Genomic DNA, 20,599 nt, shown 5'->3' on the forward strand with positions numbered 1-20,599 from the left:
GCCCCCGGGCCAGTGTTCCCCGTTAAAAAGCAACTCGCGTATCAATTTCACGGGACAACGCGGTGCATCGCGGGTAATCCGGCGTGCTGGATCGTCTTTTTGTTCCTGGCCGCTTAATATTGCTTGTCCTGCCGTAATCTCCACCCCCGACACCCTGTTTCACCCCGACCGCCGCCCACCGCGTTTCGCTCCACTACGCCAGCCACCCCCTTCGTCACAGTAGCGTAGACTACGAGATTTTCTTGAACCGCCGTTTCCGTCGTTGCTCCGCACGATGAAAGAACGACGATCTCTTAACCCAGCCCATATATTTCAGCAGACGAGTTTTCCGTTTTCGCTGATCGATATTTAACTACCATTCTGCTATTTCTCTATGAACTTTGGACAGAAAATCTGCAGCGAAAGTGGCGCTTCGTTCGTCCCTTTGTAATATTTTTCCACGATCTATTCTGTTCTACGGAAAATTTCCAGCGAGTAAATTTCACGGGAAGGAGGGAAGAACGAGGGGGTGAGGAAGTTCTGTCCCCGATCAGTCGCGCCAATGGCGGTCTTTTCGGTGTTTCGCCATTGCGAAACGCCGTACTCCCGTGGTACTTAACGTAAGTACGTCGGAGTTCGCCGGAGAAAATAAAGAAACCTCTCGAGTTTTCGCCTCGCCCGACCTTTTTCCTGCTGCCCGGCTACTATCTTCTCAGTTTGCCCTCTCCCTCTTTCGCTCTGTCTCTCTGCACCGGGACAATGTTATTTTACGGCACGATGAGTTTGAGCCTCTTTCATCCGGCGACACGGTGCTCGCGCCGCGATTCCGACGGTAATGGTTGCCGTTGTCGACGACGCTGCTCTGCTGGTTCCTAGCGAGCCGCCACACCCTCGCGACTCGCCCTCTGCGCACCGTTTAATCTGATCAACTGCGGATTATATCGGACAGCACCCTGACGAGCAGCAGGAAAAAATCGACGGCTGCGACGATGTTTCTTTCGCTCTTGCAGTCTTTACTGATTTCACGATGGAAGAGATTGGCGTGCTTGTTGCACGCTCTCTTCGACGTGTACGTCGTCATTTGCACAGAACTTTTTAATTTTCACGAAAAAGAAGCATGGAAACATGGATACGAGAGCACGCGATACAACGCGAAAACAGGGAAATTTCGTTGAAGATAGAACGAGATGCACGAGCGTCGACTATCGAGGTAGCTAGATGTGAAGCACATACTCGGTCGGTGAAATTGCAGAAGGATAGAGAAGTCTTGCTTTTTTATTAGATCAAACCGAGTGTGACCAAGCTGTACGTTCGACTTGACTCGGTCACTCGGCTCCTGTCCGAGCGAATAAACGTCTCCGTGCCTTATACCGAGCCTCCCCCTTTTCCCAGTCGCCATCCCCGGGGCACTTTTTTATGTCATCGGGAGACCCTGCTGTCCCGACAGCATTTTATCGGGCAACGTGCTCGTCCGGGTTCTCAATTTCACTTCTCGCCCTCGTACATCTCCGAATTCCACGGCGAATAAATACATTTCTTACCGTGAAATCGTCGAAAGAATCTGTCATGTGGAGTTTTTATGTACGGAATTAAAGTAAATCTAAAATATAAAGAAACGAATTATTACAAAATTGATCTATAGACTAGAATGGAACTATGTTAAGATGAAAATATAAGAACAAGCTTTCAAACGAGTCTGATCGATGATACAAAGCGTTCAATAAAGAACACCGGTTCGAACAGGGTCCGTAATAGCCGTTCCATATATCGTCTCGGCACCTTTTCTCCGTCACTTATTGCAACGGCGATGGCGTCGACGTAACTCGATTTTGCTTTCCATCTGAGACGTTGAAGGTCCCTGTGGCCCGTTCCTCAATAAGGCGATTCTCTGACCCAAATTGACTCCTATTGCCGCTGGAAGAATGAGTTTCGAGACGATATTTCGCTCGTTGCTCGTCATAAAGGGACATTTCCTTTGAAAAGATCTTTTTCCTTACGACGAAGTTAACAATAAGAAACGGATTTCTGTCCGATTCTACTTTGTCTTTCACGACCGGGAGAGATTATTTTTGATTGAACATCCGCGTGCACAGAGTCAGGGATCGTGGCTAATCGTTAATATTCCCTCGAAGGGAATGCAAGTGTTCGACGAGCAGGCGTCGATCCAGATTCGGGATTCTTATCTGTCCACAAAGCTTAATCCCTCCGATGCGAAGGCGGTGGTGCGCTAAAAAGTATTTTACGAGCTGCTTATACGTTTCAGCGGTCACCCTGACACCGAATCCAATTTTCTAGATACGATCTTTAGTAGGGATCAGGTGTTGGAAGTTCTCGGGATCCCAGTGTGGTGTGTTCGCCATTTGCAGCGCCACGCAGGAAGCATAATAATTCTCTTGCATTCCGTGCGGTCCGTTCCTACAGACAACCGCATCCAAACTATCCCATATTTTTCCTGTCTTTTCTTTCTTCTCTTACCGTCGAATACAACTCGCGAATCCTCGAGGAAATCGAGTAGCGAGTTTCTGTTCGGCGGTGTATCGCCATATTTGAATATTTCTAGCAGCAGCCAGGAGAATCGAGCCAGATAAAATGCTTTACGACGCCGAGGAATTAACCCTTGATTTCCGGGCATTACTCTCACCGCGGAGTCTGCCGAGATAAAGGGGTGGCTCCTTCCTTACTATCTCCGCGGCATAATGGCCGACGAAGGAGGGCACCGTTCATGGCGAAAGATATAATAGAGCCTCACCGTGGCTCTTCCACGGCCTCGTACACTCGCGATTTATGGTTTCTTTTATTTAGGGGAATAATGGGTAAGGTTACCAGTCTTCGCTCGAACTTAGAGATGTTAGACGAGGCGAGTCATGATCGTATTCCTTGTTTTATATATAAGGAAGAAACCAGGTTTCGTTCTTCGAATACGTGTCATAGTTTCTTCGAGCAGAGCTTTTTTAGAGCAGAGTAAATAGCTTTTCGCAATCTATCGACATACCGGAGGAATCTCAAAGGACGGAGCAAGCGTTGCATCGGTAGTACCGCGTATCCTTGACGATGCACTCTCGCGACACCTTGTGTTTCTCAGCGCGGAGGAGACGGAAGAAGAGTATCCGGGTGGGTGTCAGGTCCGCCGCTTCTGTATCAATATTCATCAGCGTCCTATGTTCGGTTGGCTCAAATTCGTAGGATTAGCCGGAAACTTCGCATCGCTCCCTCCGCTTCTATGCAAGCGTCGCGCCGTTGCACGAGAGAGTCGGCCTAACGAAGAAGGACGAAGACGGTCAAAGGGTTTAGAGTGAGAGAGAGAGAAAGAGAGAGAGAGAGAGAGAGCTAGGACGGTGGGAAGAGGGAGAGATCGTGGCAGTCGCCGTGACGCTCCACCGCGGGATTCTAATCCGGGTAGGCGGGCGTGTGTGACGTCATATTGCATAACAATTAATCAACGGGCGATAACAGCTAGCCGGGTCGACGGAGTGGGAAGCCCTGATAATCATTTCACCGGGCAGCTTAAAGTGCCACTAGTTAACGCTAAGCCGATTTAAAAGCGATTTAATATCCGGAATAATATACCTAGGTTTCCCTCTCTCTTTCTCTCTCGCCAGTTCTGTCGCGGACACGCGGCTTTGCTAACACGACAAAAGGGATCGCACGCGAATGGATCCCCGTTTCAGTGTTCTTAAGAGGTGTTTCTTCGCTTCTCGCGAGGCACGTTCAGCTTTTGAAATGTGCAAGGATTCTTCCTCGTGTTGGCCGAGTAGAGCAACGTCGATGGCCGCAAGCCAGACACATTTCTCCTTTTGCGTTTTTTGTCTTGCTCTTCCTTCCTTTTTGGATAGAAGCTACGTTTAATGGCAGCACGGATTACGACCAAGCGACAGACGCAGGATTTCTCATGGAAATTTAGAGACAGGACCTTTGATAAGTTCCTCCGTATTGTATGCCTGCATCCTAACGCGCTTCTTTCGACACTATATCGCCAATAAGTATTGGCACCAGCCACATGCTAATGTATAATATCGATCAAACAACTGTTTAAACAGCACCGAGTTAAGTGCGTCCCATTCTTTCGCGAGCACCCCTTCGCCCCGTCGCCAGTCTTCCATCGTTGACCGACGGAGTTGTTTTTGTCCCCGAGAATCAGGAGCTATGTCACCCGTGATTCTCGTCACTTTTGAATCTACCGAACTCCATCTTCTTTTCTTACCAGAGGAAGAAATCGCGACAAGATAACGATATCTCTGCTTGGGATTCCAGTCATTTCTCCTATGCAAAACTAGTTTCTTGTGCCATTCTTCTACCATTATTTACTTTTTGGGATATCTACGTAAGTCGTAGAACGGACGCTTTTATTTTATTCTCTCGTTTGATATTCGAGTAAAACTTCTTCTCGATATAATCTGGTTATCTGAGAGATGCCGACGGCCAATAGTTTCGCCGCGACGAGGTCGCATATATCCCATTTTCGTAGGCCGTTGATTGAGGACAGATGCACGAGCAGGGGAAGTGCACTGTGCAGTATGGATGAGGGTACAGTCGATCACAATGACCCCCTGAAAGTACAATGGCGCACTAGCTCTCTTCGACGGGACCAATGCCGACCCGAAAATCACTCGGCTATGACAAAGAGCTGTGTTCGCGCTGCCGCAAATATGTTGTAAATACAGGAATACACTGAAAGTGTCTCATCGGGGCCAGGCAATCCTGTTCGACTCTGTTCGAGCACCAGATAGCGCCTTGACGTCATTACCAGTGAGAAACATTCAAAGCTCTGTTGCCTTGGCCAAGATTGGGAAAATATGTCGTTAACGAAACCTTCATAAATGCAAATTCAACGTCTTAATTCATCCTGTTGAAATTAAAGAGGAGCCATTTTCTAGGTGGATCTTAGATTTCAACTCTACTTGTTTTTTATGATTGTCGAGATAGCAAATCAGTCAACGTTTAATAAAAGCGAATGTAGGAAAAAACAAGTGATGCGATCGATCTGCGTTCACGAATGCGGCGCGGTTCGTTTCCATAAAATCTGTTGCTCGCGTTGCTGGGCGAAATCCTAATTAAACGGCAGATTCGAATTCGCCGGTGGTCCACGTACAAGCTTAATCCCGGGAAAGCGCCGATAATATCGATCGATGCGGCGAGTTAATTAAATTAAAATACTCGTATAATAGCGTGCCAGATGGCACGGCCAGAACATACAACCTGGTATTGAGTACCGGCTCACCCCTCGGCAACCCCCCCTCGTAATACGTAACTCGTTTAGTCTTGCAGGTTGACGAAAAGAGTAAGGAGGGCGGAACTGCCGCGGGATTTCGCTTGGCCAAAGCATTTAACGCACCCCCGTGATCGCTTTTTGCTGATCTTTGATCAAAAAATCGCGGACGTTTCACTTTTGCCATTGGAATCTCAGTTTCAGAGAAACAGTAAGATACTTTGCTGTGTCGTTTTTCATAAGAAGATGCGCACAGTGATGATAACGATAAAAAATGTCGAATTTCATGGAATTCTAATTGTTATAATCATAACATTTGGATTCTGATCTCTTATATTCTTTGAATGGGAAGAGGATAAAAAGACAAGTAGTTGCGGCTCGTAGATCCGTGATGATACTGACGGTCCTGATTACCTATTTACCAATGACAATCGAATGGTTATTTAGTTTCATGGGGTGAGAATCGAACCGCAGTTTAGCATTACGGAGGCCGAAGGCAGGTCGTTAGCGGCGTTGTCGCAACATATGCGCTCGGCAGGCTCCATATGGGCCACCATGGACCCAAATACGTAGCCCCCGGAGCCAAAGTACCGTACCCCATCAAAAGGGATCGATACCGTTTCGCTCTTTAATCGGTCAGATTTTGCGGCTTTCCACAGTGTTTTTCAAAGATTTTTATAATTAACTACGAGGGTTAAACATTCTTCGTATCAAGTTTACGACTCATGTATTAGCTTCATACGAAGAAAATTAGATTATCGTGAAAACTATACAAACGCTTAGTAAATATTTCAAACTGCAAGGATTCGAGAAACCGCAAGAAAGAAAAATATCTTTCTCAAACATCTTACGGAGAATGATGCAGAAAAGCGCGTTGAACGCTAAAAGAGGCTGAGAATAAAGATAATTCGGGTGGTCTATCGTTTCCATCGATTCCCATAAGCATTGCGGTCGTCGGAGATTTTAAATGCAACCATATGATGAGGGCGGCTAAAAACATGGTATTTTCTCTAACCATCGCGCAACCGGAGACGAGGGCCACGGATGAGTTTGTGCGGCAAGTGCACGCATGGTGCGTACACCATGAAGCAGAAGAGACCCCCACGGAGAGTGTACGGGCAGTGAGCAGGTTGACTAGCTTTGTTCGTGCTCGATGATGACGATGGGGTCGGTCTCCGCACAGATGGGCCGCTAATCTCATTGAAAACTCATGAGGACTCTCAGAGTGGGGGATGGACCAACGGGGGGAGGTGAGCCAAGGGCTGAACCCTGCCCTAGAAGTCTCTGTAAAGTCTTTGCATGGGGGCCAAGCACCGTGCCAACCACCATATGTCCTACGTATGTATATGCGTGCACATCTAAACGCATGATGCATGCTTACGAGAATATGTCGCGTGCTTTCTTTCTCCGCTCACCACGAGGATTGTGCTATGTACACGATTATACGATATACTAATCGTGATACGATAGTTGCGACCTTAAAATCTTTCCATCGGAAGATGTTCGCTTATGTATACCATATACATTTCTTAAAATTGATGCCCATCTTCAATCAAGATCATTCTTCTCCGAGCCATTCGATTACCTTGCTAAGCTGGGCTTATATACATATTTAAGGTCGTGACCAACGTTAAGATCAGCGGAGCATAACTCCGTGCCGGCTGGCCCTCTCATGCATATTCCTCCGGTTTAACAAACACTCCGTAGAGACGTGGGCAAGAGAAAGAGAGAAGGGTCGAGGCGGAAATACAGAAATAGTAAGAGTAGCGGCGAAAGGGGTATAGAGAGAGATAGACAGACCCGGCACGCACTCCTCGGGCATACGGGGTTGCTTTACGAGCGGACAACTAAGGTATGCTCCCGGTTTCATCCCCTGCTCCTCCGGTATAATCGTGCTTTTCGTAACGTGGCCGGCACTGCAACGGGCCAGAGGTTTTATACCTTGGTTTCTCTGTCGGAGTCAGTGCATCCACCGTGACCGAGTCCGTCGCACTTGCTGCCCTTACGGAATACGCTGCGCGTAAACTTTCGGAACCGCAGCCAGATATCGAATGCCTGGTGTTCCTCCTTCGTACTTTTTTACGATAAAGAATATTCTTCTTACGCTTCTCTGTAAAATAAGATTTTTATATCTAAAGGAAGATGCGTGGTAATATTTAACGACACGTGACGTAATGAGTACGTCATATTTTTTAGTTAATTCTTGAACTTTGCATTTTGTAAAACCTGTTGCTTTAAACGTCCGAAGCATTCATGGCATGTTTAAGAATCAGTCTCGACATTTGTACCGCATTCATTTCCGTGGAGACGCAGTTGAGCGATCAGGTAGGAAAACATTGGACAGAGGGTTGATCTCCGAGGATCCGACGTGATTGCTTCTGACAGCGCAGTTAGGGGCGATGAACGGACGATTGGTGGATCGAAAGATAGCGAAACTGGATACTCTGCACATATGCTTCGTTCTAGCTGTAACTATGAAATATGTTGTTCGGTATCTAATCGTATCTATCGCTACACCTTTAATCGACATTTTAATTAGCCTTTTTCCATCCATTGAATCTCAAATGACGGGACAAAGGATCCGATTTAAAGCAAAAAGTCGAAAACCATCTTATCGTGGTCGAATTCTTCGAAGTCTCTGCCAATTCTTTCTGAGATACCCAGGTGTTTGCTACATTTTCGCGGATCCGGCACGTCGAGGCAGCTCGGGAATCAGGACTCGGACAAATTACACGCGGGACAGACTTAATCTAGGTTCGTTTCTCCTGGGAACGCCGAAAGAGAATCAAAGTCACATCTGTGACGTTCAGAACGACGCCACGGTCGTCCTGGGTCTTCTCGCTGCAAGATTGATGACGCCTCCCGCGCTTTCTCACCGTTTCCAGTATTCTCTTTTGCGGGCATAGCCGCCGCGAGACAGCAGGAGAAAGGAAGATGCGATTTCTCCGTTTCAAATGAGACGTCTCCGAGCGAGAAGCTCGTCTCCGTGTCAACTGAGCCCACTGACAAATGTTCCGTGACATTGCACTCGAAACAATCTTTGTCACACTCACCTGTCGTAAGATAATTAAATATTTCAGTCTGGGGAATCGAGACAGCGAAATCCGACAATGAAAAATAATGCAGTTAGGCCAGAGAAATACTCGTGGAAGTGCGAGAGTGATTTTTTAAAAGGAAAAAATGTTTAGGTGATATTTCGATAGTAAAAAACTGCGATAGAAGTAGAAATATAAAATATAAGTTTATCGTTATTAACTACCAGGTAATCTATAGATATCTGTAAATCGATCTTCGATATTTTAGAACATTTTCGTTCCATTATTCTTGTCTTTAACTACATCCCAAACGATCCTTTTCCTCGTAGGAATATCCTCGAAAGCTACAAAGTCTTCGTTCATTTAAAAATTCGACTTTCACTCTCCGTTCTACAGCCAACGTTACCGATATCGTCTCAGTTGCCGGTTTAGGAAGCGGATTCTCTTCGGAGGGAAGACTCGAGGGTCTGCGGCAGGGTAGCGCAGGGTCTACGCATCGTCCATCATTCGCTGAAACGACGAAACGCTCGGTAGGTTCGGGTTTTCAGAGAGCGGAGCAGATCTGCATAGCGAGTCGGCATCTCGGGACGAGCGAGCTAAGTGCGGGATTATGCAAAGCAGCGGCCATACAGTATAAAAATACGGAGCGACTCCGCGCCATCTTTTCCGGACCATTCTAATAACTCCCTTCTATCCAGCTTCCTCCAGGCCTCTAGCTACCTTCCTCGACCTCCAACCCTCCTCGTTCTCTGGCGCTGCTCGGCCTGCGTCGACGACCATGGGGGAATCACGAACCCGTGCACGCGGAACGGTCACCCCTCTTCCAAGATTTCGGCAAATATAATCGTAAAGCCGTCGACAAGACCGTCGCGACGCCTGTGCATTGCATCTACGCGATCTTCGGCGTTTTATAAGGCATTCTTTGTTGCTTCGCGGCTCTCATTTTGTATCGCGCGTCTATTTTTCTTAATAGAAGTATACAAAATGAAGATCGTTTCTCGAGATACGTTGGATTATACGGAACTGCTTCCACACGATTATTCATTGTGATTAAATCGGCGTTAAGGGGTGCGCTCTTAAGAGCGCATCGCGTTCGCGCGTCGATGCCAGTCACGCCGATGATTAATGACCCATGAATATTTACGCGTGCCATTAATTTGTATCGTTTGATTGGTTGCTTCCTGCACACGCCAGACCATAATTCGTATACATCGGATCGTCGGGATTTACAAGCTCTCGATATCCTTCGATTTTAAATCACCGCTATCAGGAACCCTCTATATAGAATTCCTACATCTGATCGGGTCAATCCTGAAATCCGAGGGTCGCGTACGTTTCGTGGCGCCTCGCCACTTAAATTCTGAAACTTCTCGCCTAGGCGACTCACGTTTTCCGCGAGCGAGGCGCGAGATAGCGGCGTCCGATAACGCCCGGTTGGAAGTCGCATTAATTTCTCTCGGTCGACTCCCCCTCTGTGTGCCAGTGGTAGAAACGCGACAGGGGGATGGTACGGTTCTATCGAGGGTTGTGGGGACTTGGCGTGTAGGTAACGGCACGCAGAAACGCTTCCTCGCCGGGCGTTTAGGTAAGGTATTCACGTAACACATAAGCAACCGCCACGCGCAGCCCACCGTGTGCACAGAGATAAGAGGCGAAGGTGGCATCTTAGGTGGCACTTCGAATAGAATTAAATTCCCCGAGAAACCGCGGAGCAAGTCGATATCGTCTCCGGATGATATCAACAAGAGCGGCAGAGAAGGAGGGAGGACAAACTTCTCTCCGCCATTCTGTAAACGCGCAAAGTGAATTCGAATTTCATCGGAGACGTTCGGTTGTTGCGGTAGATTTAGAAGCTACGGATCAATGTCGTTGCAGTTTTGGTGTTAGCCAAAAGATGCTGCGGGTGGGCTTTGATCGATGTTTATTTGGAACCCCGTATTGCGGAGCCGAGTGATCACAGTTTGAAACAACGCTACGGCTGAATGCGAAGATTCGACTTGGAAGTTTGATTGGATATAACTTTGTAACTTCCGCAAATGTTATCACAAAGTTCCTAGGAAAATAATATTTGGACATAAAAATAATTGGCAATTATGTCAAGCGATAAAGCGAGATTGCGAAGAGTCTGGCTAATAACCTGGCTCGCTATGAAGCTGTGCCACTTTTTGGAGGGTGATTCCAGGAATTAAGACAGTCAGAAACATTTGATGGCTCACTTGGTATGCATGGTTCCGCTTATAAGTCAAGAAATTGCTCAAGCGGCCGTAAAATCTAAATCTCTGGTACTCGTCGTCAGGGCTGCGTACCTCTTCCCCTTTCGCGGATGACGTACACCGCGGCCAGCTATTTTCGAGAATCCTCTGATCCTCATCACACATTCAATTCATCAAGGACTCAAGATGTACCGCCCTGTTTTTTTTCGAGCTCTAAAAATCGTTTGTTCATTTATTTTTTTTATTGCCAGAAGACATGCAGAAATTGGACTTTCCAATTGGTCTGGATACCGCGGTTTTGTAATATTTTTCCAACTTCTGCAAATCCTTCGATCGACTAATCTTTATTCGATCGACTTAAGTCACGTTTCATTCGTGGTATATGGGACGCAATTCCACAGATTATAGGTCACGATTTTAGCAAGCTTCTGAAGAGGTATGATTGGCCTAGGGACGTATCTCGATGGGATATTTCCTTGAAACGCGGCGAGCTTGTATGCGACCAATGTGGATGCCGGCTTTTAATGGAAAATCGACTGCGCCCGGGGAAGCCCGCTGGAAGAGAATCACGATGATTCCGTGAAATATGGAGGCAGGAGCGAGCAGGTTTTCGACGGAGCCGGTAAAGCTGCACAGAGTGCTGGGGCTGCGTTAATGGGTGATTGATAAACGACCTTCTCTCATCAACTGCATCGGCTGCATATTTATCACCGGACAGACTCAGCAGTCCTCGTGTTAGCGTCAGCCAACTGGAAAGTATCGCAAGATATTGCTTGGAAGCACGTCGAGTCGTTTCTCTTAAAAAGGAATGAATAAATTAAACACCCATTGGATTTCGGACATATATAGACTGGACGATGTAGTTGAAAATTAATTCGAGTAATCTTCTAGAAATTTTCGCATAATTCAATGCAGCAATGGGGGCCATACGAGCGAGTGGAAAGCTTTCTGCAAGGTGTCCCTTTGGTGAAGCAACGTCAGTGTTAACATTCCCTGTTACGATTCAGCGTTAACAGCTCACGCGTGTCAGTCACGTGCCGGTCGACCAGCGACCCTCTGCTCGTTTAACTCGGACGAATTGGGCGTCGCGAAGTTGCCCTTTCTGTCCGATTTGGAGGATAACGAGGACAGATGCCTGCGAAATTACACCTAGATGATTCTCACGAATCCGAGCCTTCACCCTTCTCGATAAAACAATAAGTTTTTCTTCTTTTGGTTCGTTCTTTAAAAAAAAAAAAGAAAAAAGGGAAAGGCAGTGGAGGAAAGGTAGCAAGGATAGTCGTTGGAGCGTAGTCAGCGGAGAAGCATAAAATGGTATTAGGGATTGGTATATCGCCATCAGAAGCGCGCAGGGACAGGATGCCACGATCGGCAATAAATATGGTTCATAAGCCAGGAATGGCTGGCGAAAGATATAGAAACGTTCCTAGACGTCCCGCAGCGAGTCGCGTGTCACACATAACGTCGACGAAACGGCTCTGTCGACTTTACGACCACGAATTAGGATTAAACCCGGCTTGGACCGTTCGCCATCATCTGCTTCGTTGATAGTCGAACGATTCAATTTATTCCAGCTTCGAGAAAGCTCTCTTTTTCTCTTACTCGTGTGGAACAACACCGGGAGAAATGTTTATAACGGTGGTTCGTCGTATAATAATTATTAATATGGTTGTAGTAAATAATTTCGAAACAGGGAAGCTGGGAAAAACTTAGATACAGGTCGTTTCGTCTTCCGTGATCCGCGAATCTCCGCTGGGGTCGGCCAGTCCAATCGAAAGGTCATTACAACTTTTTGCCGACTCAATCAAGAAGTTAATGTCCTTTAACCTCTAGGCGTTCCCCGCAGAGTTCGCAGAATCCCGGGAATCGTGAGCGTAAGAACTCGACGGCTCTCACATGCCGGGCAAAATAGATCACCAGTTTTATGATTGATCGCCTATTGGCTTCGCGAGCAAGCCAGCCTTTTTACTTCCTTTTTTTTTCGCGATAGCGGGTATTATTGCTCAAGCATAGAACTCCAGTCTCACTCTGCTTCCTTCACTTGTATCGTTCCGTTTTACTATTTTTATGCTTTAACATCCCCTGAAAAAATATTGCAAATATTAACAAGCCTTGCCGAATAATTTTATGTGAAATTTGGTCACGATGAAGGTATTGGTAAAACAGTGGCGTTGAAAGGATGATAAAAAATTGTGATTATCGGGTAGAAATGCTTTCGTAAGAGCCGCATATCACCTGGAGGGATCGTGGTATTTATCGAACTGCCGAGAAATGGGAGGAATTCGTCAAGAAGATAATCCGTAAAATGATGATCTCTGGTGGCTCTGCTGGTACCTTCTGTCCGGTACGGTCAATTTAATGCACCTCGTTTCTCTTCGGTAACGAGGCGTTCATAAGATGACCAACTATTAAATCATGAATAGTCCTGAACTTCAAAAATGAAGAATTAAAATCGAAATGATTGTTCAACGTCGTTGAATCTATATGCAACCTTATAGACGTTAAAGAGGAAAAGAAAGATCGGAGAAAATATTTCTCTCGAATAGAAAATGCTGGAGGAAATGCTCGAAAAGTCGGGGCGAATGATCATTGGCGGGATAATCGGGCACGGTGGAGGTCCATCAGCGGATTCGACGAGTCTGCCGAACGTCCAATATCCAGGAGATCGACCATAAAAAAAGGAGTCGAGGCTGGCGCGGGCGTTAAAAATATTCAAGATCGTTTGTCAGGCTGAATTACAGCCCCGCTCGGGCCCGCCATCACCCCCATTCCCTTTAGATCTCGGGCTAACGGGGTAACGGGATCCTGCGGAACGCGTTGCGCAACGTGGAGAGAGGGCAGAAGAGGAAAGAGTCGACGAGGACGGCTACGACGACGACGACGACGATCCCGGGCACATGTGTCGAACCTGAAATATGTAGGCGTGGTCTGGATGGGACTAGCAGACGCGTCCCGACGACCGAATATGTTCACCCCGTTCGTACGCTCCACCCCCGTCTAACCCTGGGAACGTTGCCATTGGCCGGTGCCACCCTCGTTGCGCCTCCACCTGCCACGCCGAGCTACCCTCCGCGGGTTTCTACCCCTAAATACAGGGGATGCGCGGCCGGTTCCCTCATTTTAACGTGGTCCGCCGATGCACGTTGTACCCTCGTCCTCGTTCTCTGTGTTTCTTCTTCGGTGTTACTGCGATCGGATCGCTCATCTGTGCCGGTGTTATCACCGACGCTTGTGATTAACCTCATGTTTGTTATCCGATGGGAGGAAACTGTGTGAACTGATGTCTTAGACCAAGGAGGATTGACACCCGAAGGGGGTGAGCAGCGTGGCTGATACACGGTGATTGCCGGAGGAAGAATTCTCTGTTGGACGCGTGGTTCGGTAAGTTTAGTTTTGTATGCTTGAAACAAAGCAATTAAGTAGTCTTTCGTTTCTCCACGAAACTTGTAGTTTTTAGATAATTACTTTGTTACTATACTTAATTTCGTGTACTTAATTGCCTTGTAATTTCTACGTGAAAGTCTTTGTTATTCGCGCTATCAATCGTTTAGAAGATATTGTCAATTCTCACCGACGTTCGATTACGCGTCTTCGCTCGTTCAAACGCATCTACGAAATCGCTCGTCTATTTTTATTGACCCAGTTTCCCTCAGTTTGAGCATGGTCGTAACACCTGGTGTTCGAGTATAGAAGCGCGAGCCTCATCCATCATTTCCGCAGAGCTTGGTAAATTGACCATCGGCCGTCATTGTCACAGGTCGATCATCCGGAGCGAGCAGGATGACAATGGAAGATCGTACGAGTGGCATCGACCGTGCCGCCCCCGCGACGTCTACGACGGCCACGTCGGGGTTGACGTCGTCCAGTCCTCCGTCTATCAGCGACGTCACCTCCGACGCTTCGTATCCTCTTCAGCGTGCTAGCAAGCGTTCCTTCGACGTGGCGTTCCTTGTCGCGCCTGACGAGAACCTTGCTCGTCGGCAGAGCGAGAAAATGAGGATGGTGTCGAGCAGGAAGGATCGTTGTCGCGAAGAAATATCAACGGAGAACATCTTGGACTCGGACAGACTGCCGCAGAATCTCACGATCAAGAACTACGACAACGACACCGGTGGTTCCGATAGGAGGAGGATGATGCAGTGCACGGAGAACTCTTTAAGTCCTCCGTATATATCTCCGAGAACGCTGACTCCGACGTTACCAGGTTTGTCACCTGATACCGACACTCGGAGGTACGTCTCTGGCACCCGTCTACAGAAATCACCCAGTCCACCTGCGTTTGCTACTCATCAGTCGATGTTGACCACTTGCCCCGATGCGGTAGAGCCAAACCTGACTTGCAACAAGGTTTACGATACAGTTATACCCTGTCCGACTGACAGACATGGAGAATCTCGAAGCGCGTTTACGAAGGTGAATCTGACAGCACAAAGGAACGGCTTTAACGACGATGGACAGACTTCGCCAAGATCCTCCATATCGCCAGACGATCGTACCGGATACCAGAGCAGCGTCAGTCCACCAGTGGTACCACTGACAGCTACTACTGGATACAAGTACGCGCCGTTTCCAACGAAAATGTCTTATCCTTTCCTAGTCAGTCCCGAGAGCAGTCAACCTGGTCTACTAGAGAACTTGAAGATACCCCAGATTGCCCAACCGCCCAAAGTACCCAGTCCAAAGATGCCCAGCTTCCGACCGGATCTACCACCAGTTTATCCGAATTTGTCATACAATCCGATCTCTGTGTTTCCACCGATGGCGGATGCGTTGACTAGACCGAGATTTCTGGCGACGGCCGCTGGGGTGGCTGGTCTTTTGCCCTCGTCGTTCGCCGCGTTGACCCTGCCCGCGCAAAATGTTTGCGCCAAGTGCAATCTATCATTTCGGATGACCTCCGACCTGGTGTACCACATGAGGTCACATCATAAGAACGAAAACTCCGGTGAAGCTGCCAGAAGGCGAAGGGAGGAGAAACTAAGGTGCCCTGTCTGCGACGAGAGCTTTAGGGAAAGGCATCATCTGACTAGGCACATGACCGCGCATCAGGATAAGGAGAGCGACGCGATCGTGGATCAGGTCGAAGTGAAGAGGCGAGCCACCACTGTTCACAGCAAGTGACGACGGAAATCGTCAACAGAAGACACGATACTGACCAGTGGCTATTCGTTTGAAAATTAAGATGTTTCTTTTACGAAGGGGAGGATATGGAGTTTAAATTTTAAGGACTTTGAGAACTTGGAAGGAGAAGTGAGATAATTTGTTTCAGGGCTGTTATTTTTTATTGTTATTTTATTATAAGACTCGATTAATCTGTTTTCAATATGATTATTTATTTATGAGAATTGAAATTCGATCGGACGAAGATAAATGCTCTTCCAGTTTTTTAAGATATCATCTCCTAACATACGTAGCTCGATACACAGGATCACTTATTCTACCATAAACTCCTCGTTAACCAAATATTCACGAGATTTTTGCACTTGTCCATTTTAACTGAAGTACTTCACGAGATTAATCGATTACGACATTTTACATGGTATACGTGTATGATAACGAACTAATCGCTAGAAGCTTTACCGGTTAACTTAAGAGATCTTACCTTCGCGAGATAAGGTGATATTCCCTCTTTAGTCAATATTAGGTAGGAGAAATTTGTAAATATCGCGATTAATCGTCGATTGATCGGACTTTATCCTAGTTTTAAGGGTATGATAGATCGCTCGTGTATCGCTTGAATCCCAATTATTTTCTTTTACGCCATCATAATTTTCGCGATTTAAAATATTCTTAATATTTTTTTCCAGCTGGAAAAACCGAACGTTTTGATTCACGTTGGCTGGTAGGCAGGTGTGTCGAAGGGGTTGGAGCACAGGTGGGGCAGAGAGCGTGCTCTGGCGGGGACAGAACGCGACGTAAGCCGCGTTCATTTGTGTGTCGGGGGTGGTGCGGCAATAAATAGATCGTAAACCGTACCCCGGCTAACACACAAACCGGCGGAGCGCGCATAATGGTAGGAAACAATGAATGCCGTAATCGGAAACAGTGCCGGTTTGTTATCTGCCATTTACACTCCATTTAACTTCAAACAGTGAATCGGCTGGCGCGCATTCGCGTTTTAAATACACGCGACCTCCGTAGCTATCCCCGGCTCCACCCCCGCCGCTCCTCCCCCGCCCCTATGATCCCCTCCTGCTCGACGTACGGCTTAACATAGGGTTAACCTGCCGCTCGGAGTGGCTTAATATTGCCCGGAATTGCTTGACTTATCGCCACTTCCATTCCTGGCTTAATGTTTGCTTATTTCGTCGCTCTGCTGAATCGTGATTCGCTCACCTGTGTATTTCTGTTATGTTTCCCTCTTTGGTCCTTCCTATCGAGCACATTGATAATTAAGAATTTATCAAAAGCATCGGGACAGAGGTGAAATAAAATAAGGAAACAGATGGGATTCGAGCCAATACAAACGAATAAATCTTTTTAAGGATAAGAATGATAAAAAGCTACAGTATTCTGTACAGCAATAATTGCAGTAGTGTGTATATATATTCGATCTCGAAGATTTTTTTTCAATTTTATTGACAAAAAAAAAAATGAGGGTGTTCTTTCCTCGATCGCTAAAGGAGACGTTAATACTGTAAAAGCGACTCATGGAATAGTCTCTGTGGAAGTTCGACGTTATCAAATAACGATTCTATATCGAATGCACGGATTTCTTAGAATATTGCGGCCCATACGACGTTGTCCTAGATATATGTGCACGATGTAAGTCCAATGTAAATGACTCATCATACAGGTGTAAAATTATCATCGACGTTCTGTTTTGTTTTATGAGAATTATTTATCACGACGTGTCACGTTGTATCGGTTCAATGTAAATATCACTCTGTACATAAGCACTGTATGTATTCGGAATCGTTGTTAATGAATAAAAAGAATATCCGTGAAGAGAACTCTGCGAACGTTAAACCTTATCCACTTCTTCGTTTCGTCTCTCCTCCATCTTATAAATTCTATGGTTTCGTAACAGAAGTTTAACGTTATTCTACACCGTATTTTCTTCGTTGTCCTTAATTCCTCATAGTAACAACTTCCTCATTCGGGAGAGGTATTATAGTTACATTTTTTAATTCGTTTCTCTTTTGTACGATTGTCCCTGCACCGCCCAAAAGCCAATTACACGGCAATAGATTAATTTTTGACCACTTGAAATCTCCCCCTACTCGGATACTTTCGAACGTCGTTGTATCGATCGTTGTTTCCTAAGAAACCTTACTCGTATAACGTTTGTTAGAAACGATCGTAAAAATTACAATTACAAAGCAGGATACTGACAAATATTTCAGCGAAAGTGACTTGTGCAAATATCGACTTGTTGAATCGAACATTCACGCTAGAAAACTCCCTGAAGACTATTCAGGGAGGTATCAGCCTCTCGAGAGAAAAGCCACAGAGAAATCCCCTAAACGGGTAACGTTAAGCCCGCCGAAACCACAGCCAATACGACAAACAATCTCTTACCGCCCTCGTTTCGGCTTAACTTCGCCCCTTAACCCCCTACCCCGAGAATAAGTGTACTTACCCTCTGCCCGAGGTCCATAAAGATAAATAACATGAAGCAGCCCACGGGCTCCGGGAACAGTCATATCCCTTATAAAACTAGGAAGAACCCCCTCGGAAATTCCCATCATCCTCTTTCCACCGTGGCCTGCTCCTGTCTTCCATTTAACGAGCAAATCCGTCCCCGACGCTTCCGTTTCTTCCACGCTTTCGTCTTATTATCGTCGCCCTTCCATCTCTACCGACTCGATACCGAATTCGAGGAATCGTTCTCTTACAGTCACGAAACGTTGACGAAAGTATCAATCGACGACCGCAACGATTCAATAAAAACGAATCGCGGTATGGAGGTGGAAGTGGATTTGAAAGAGATCCTGACCATTATGCTCGGTGGTTCGATTTAAAAGGAGCATCGCAGCCATTCATCCCTCTTGGTTCCGATCAGACAATCGGTCTTCCCACCCTTGTTAGCGATACTTCACCGTGGAGAATCGCGCGCATGCTTGTTCTGTCAGTGAAATAATGACAATGTCATAGCTCCGGGCTGATTTGCCACGGCGCCCTTGCCACGTGGGCGACGATTGGACGCGGATATGCTAATATGGCGTCCGTTCCAAGACATTAACTTCTCGGTTTGCCGATTCTCGCCAGACGAGTCACGTCTTCGACGCGAGACCACATACGCTACGTCGATCATTCGATATCTTCGCTTCTGTGTTCCCATGAGCGGATCGAGCAAGACGTGACTCACCCTTACATATTCCATCTTCCATTGCATTCGTTAAGAAACGGGACTTGCTTTGAAGATTTGAACTTTTATATAAGATACTGTAATCGAAGAAGCACTTTATTTTTATAAAAAGGTATGCGGCTGAAAGTCAGAGTTAATACGAGTGCTGGCAGAAAGATGGGTCCCAATGCCGTCGGTCACCCCGATTCCCAATTAGCCACGGTGTTTCGTCGCGATTATGTAACTTGACTGCGAACACGCAGCTTACATCGGTCTCACGATGATCCCCGTTTCGGCGTATCGATCTCAATCAGACGTTGCTAAACGATTTTCACGACGCCACTTTTCTAGGACATATGCTTCGTTTCGCCTTTAAGCCTTTTCACACGCGATACCAGAAGCAATTACGATGGAAATACATACATCCGCTTGTAGTATAAAATACGGAAACATGTCAAATTTACCGAATTTCTCAACCACGAGAATAAACACACGTCCAGCATATCGCCGGTATCGCTGAATCCTTCTGTCCTGTCGCGGGAGATGGTAAATCCGCGGTGAAAGGACAGCCGCCGAATTCGAAGCGGATACTGCGCACCGTTCGCGCATAGTTTGCGGCTCGACAAAGAGCTGTCTGGGAAAAAAGCAGACCGCAGCGGTGTCGTGCGGTGGAGGCCGAAATAGAAAGGACCGGCCAGGCGGGCAATAATTCGAAACAAAATGTCAAGCGGCCACCATTGTCGAGTGCGGTGGTGCGGTAGGCGCCAACTAGCGCCGACGAGAAAATATCGCCGACAGTAAATCAAGGTGTAGAAGAGGATTCACCACCTTCTCCCATCCCCTGGCTCACACGCTCTCTACCCTCCTGTCCCTTCCACCCTCGCAGGCCTGTTTCATCCCTCTGCGGATGGTCCAGCCGCACGATCGCGCCCTCACCAGCTTCCGTTCCTTGTCACTGTGTGCCTCGTGCGCCGCGGTGTTTCGTGTTCAAGGTTACACGTTTGGATAGGCGTTTGAGCATTGATAAAGTTCAGAAGGTACTTTTTTTGTGAATTCTGAAGAAGAATATCTTTTTTCCAATTAACGTGGTTAAAAAAGGTGGACGATTTTTTGTGATATCGAAACATACGAGAGAAAGAGAGAGAGAGAGAGAGTCAGAGAGGGAGAGGGAGAGAGAGAGAGAGAGAGAGAGAAAGAGAGAGGACGGTTGTACGGTGGAAAAAAGATTTTCCATCCTGCTTAAATATGTCCGACCGCAAAGCAATAAAATATCTTTATCTTACTCGTGCCATTACTCCCTTGATTCAGTGGGGTTCAATTTACATTCCTATCGGGGCTTCGGAAAGATAAGTCCATTTAAATAAATTAGTAATGCTATCTCTTGGTCGGCGGCCCGGGGTGGCGTTTAATAATATTTTATCAATTTTCGCGGCGATTCGTTACGCGGTGACGCCATTCACCATTGTTCCGACGTACAATTGCTCGAGTTTTAAACTTTACGCCTCGATGAATCATCTTTCGCGAACCGATTTGCCGCGTGATAAGTTGCTGAAAAAGTTCTCCGCTGCCTCAAAAAACATTTCGCGGATCGATGAATCGCTACGTCGCCGAACAATTTGTAGTTCTTACATCTACACTTATATTTGTAGCTTTTAAAGGAAAATTCGCTGGAAAAAGATTGCAACGTATTGGCTCCTTTTATTATTTTTGCTTACTACAGAGTAGCGTAAAGCAGCGGGTGAGAATTTTGAAAATAGATCTGTTCTGTTCGTCGTTTGTGCAGAGTTGTCGTTTCCCCTTTGTGGCTGGCGTGTAGGTAGGACAATATAATGGGGCATAACAACGGCGTTAACACGCACTGGCCGACCCCGGACGC

The 20,599-nt window shown here is 46.7% G+C and overlaps 1 protein-coding gene across 1 annotated transcript; it reads left to right on the forward strand.

The window, feature by feature from the left end:
• The first annotated feature begins 8,502 nt into the window (after positions 1-8,502).
• Positions 8,503-17,305, forward strand: LOC122571617. The gene is made up of 2 exons (XM_043735585.1): positions 8,503-13,814; positions 14,191-17,305. The coding sequence occupies exon 2, from the start codon at positions 14,214-14,216 to the stop codon at positions 15,552-15,554; it is 1,341 nt and encodes a 446-aa protein (XP_043591520.1). The 5' UTR covers positions 8,503-13,814; positions 14,191-14,213; the 3' UTR covers positions 15,555-17,305.
• Positions 17,306-20,599: the final 3,294 nt, after the last annotated feature.

Source organism: Bombus pyrosoma, linkage group LG10, assembly GCF_014825855.1.
Source record: "Bombus pyrosoma isolate SC7728 linkage group LG10, ASM1482585v1, whole genome shotgun sequence".
NCBI lineage: Eukaryota > Metazoa > Arthropoda > Insecta > Hymenoptera > Apidae > Bombus > Bombus pyrosoma.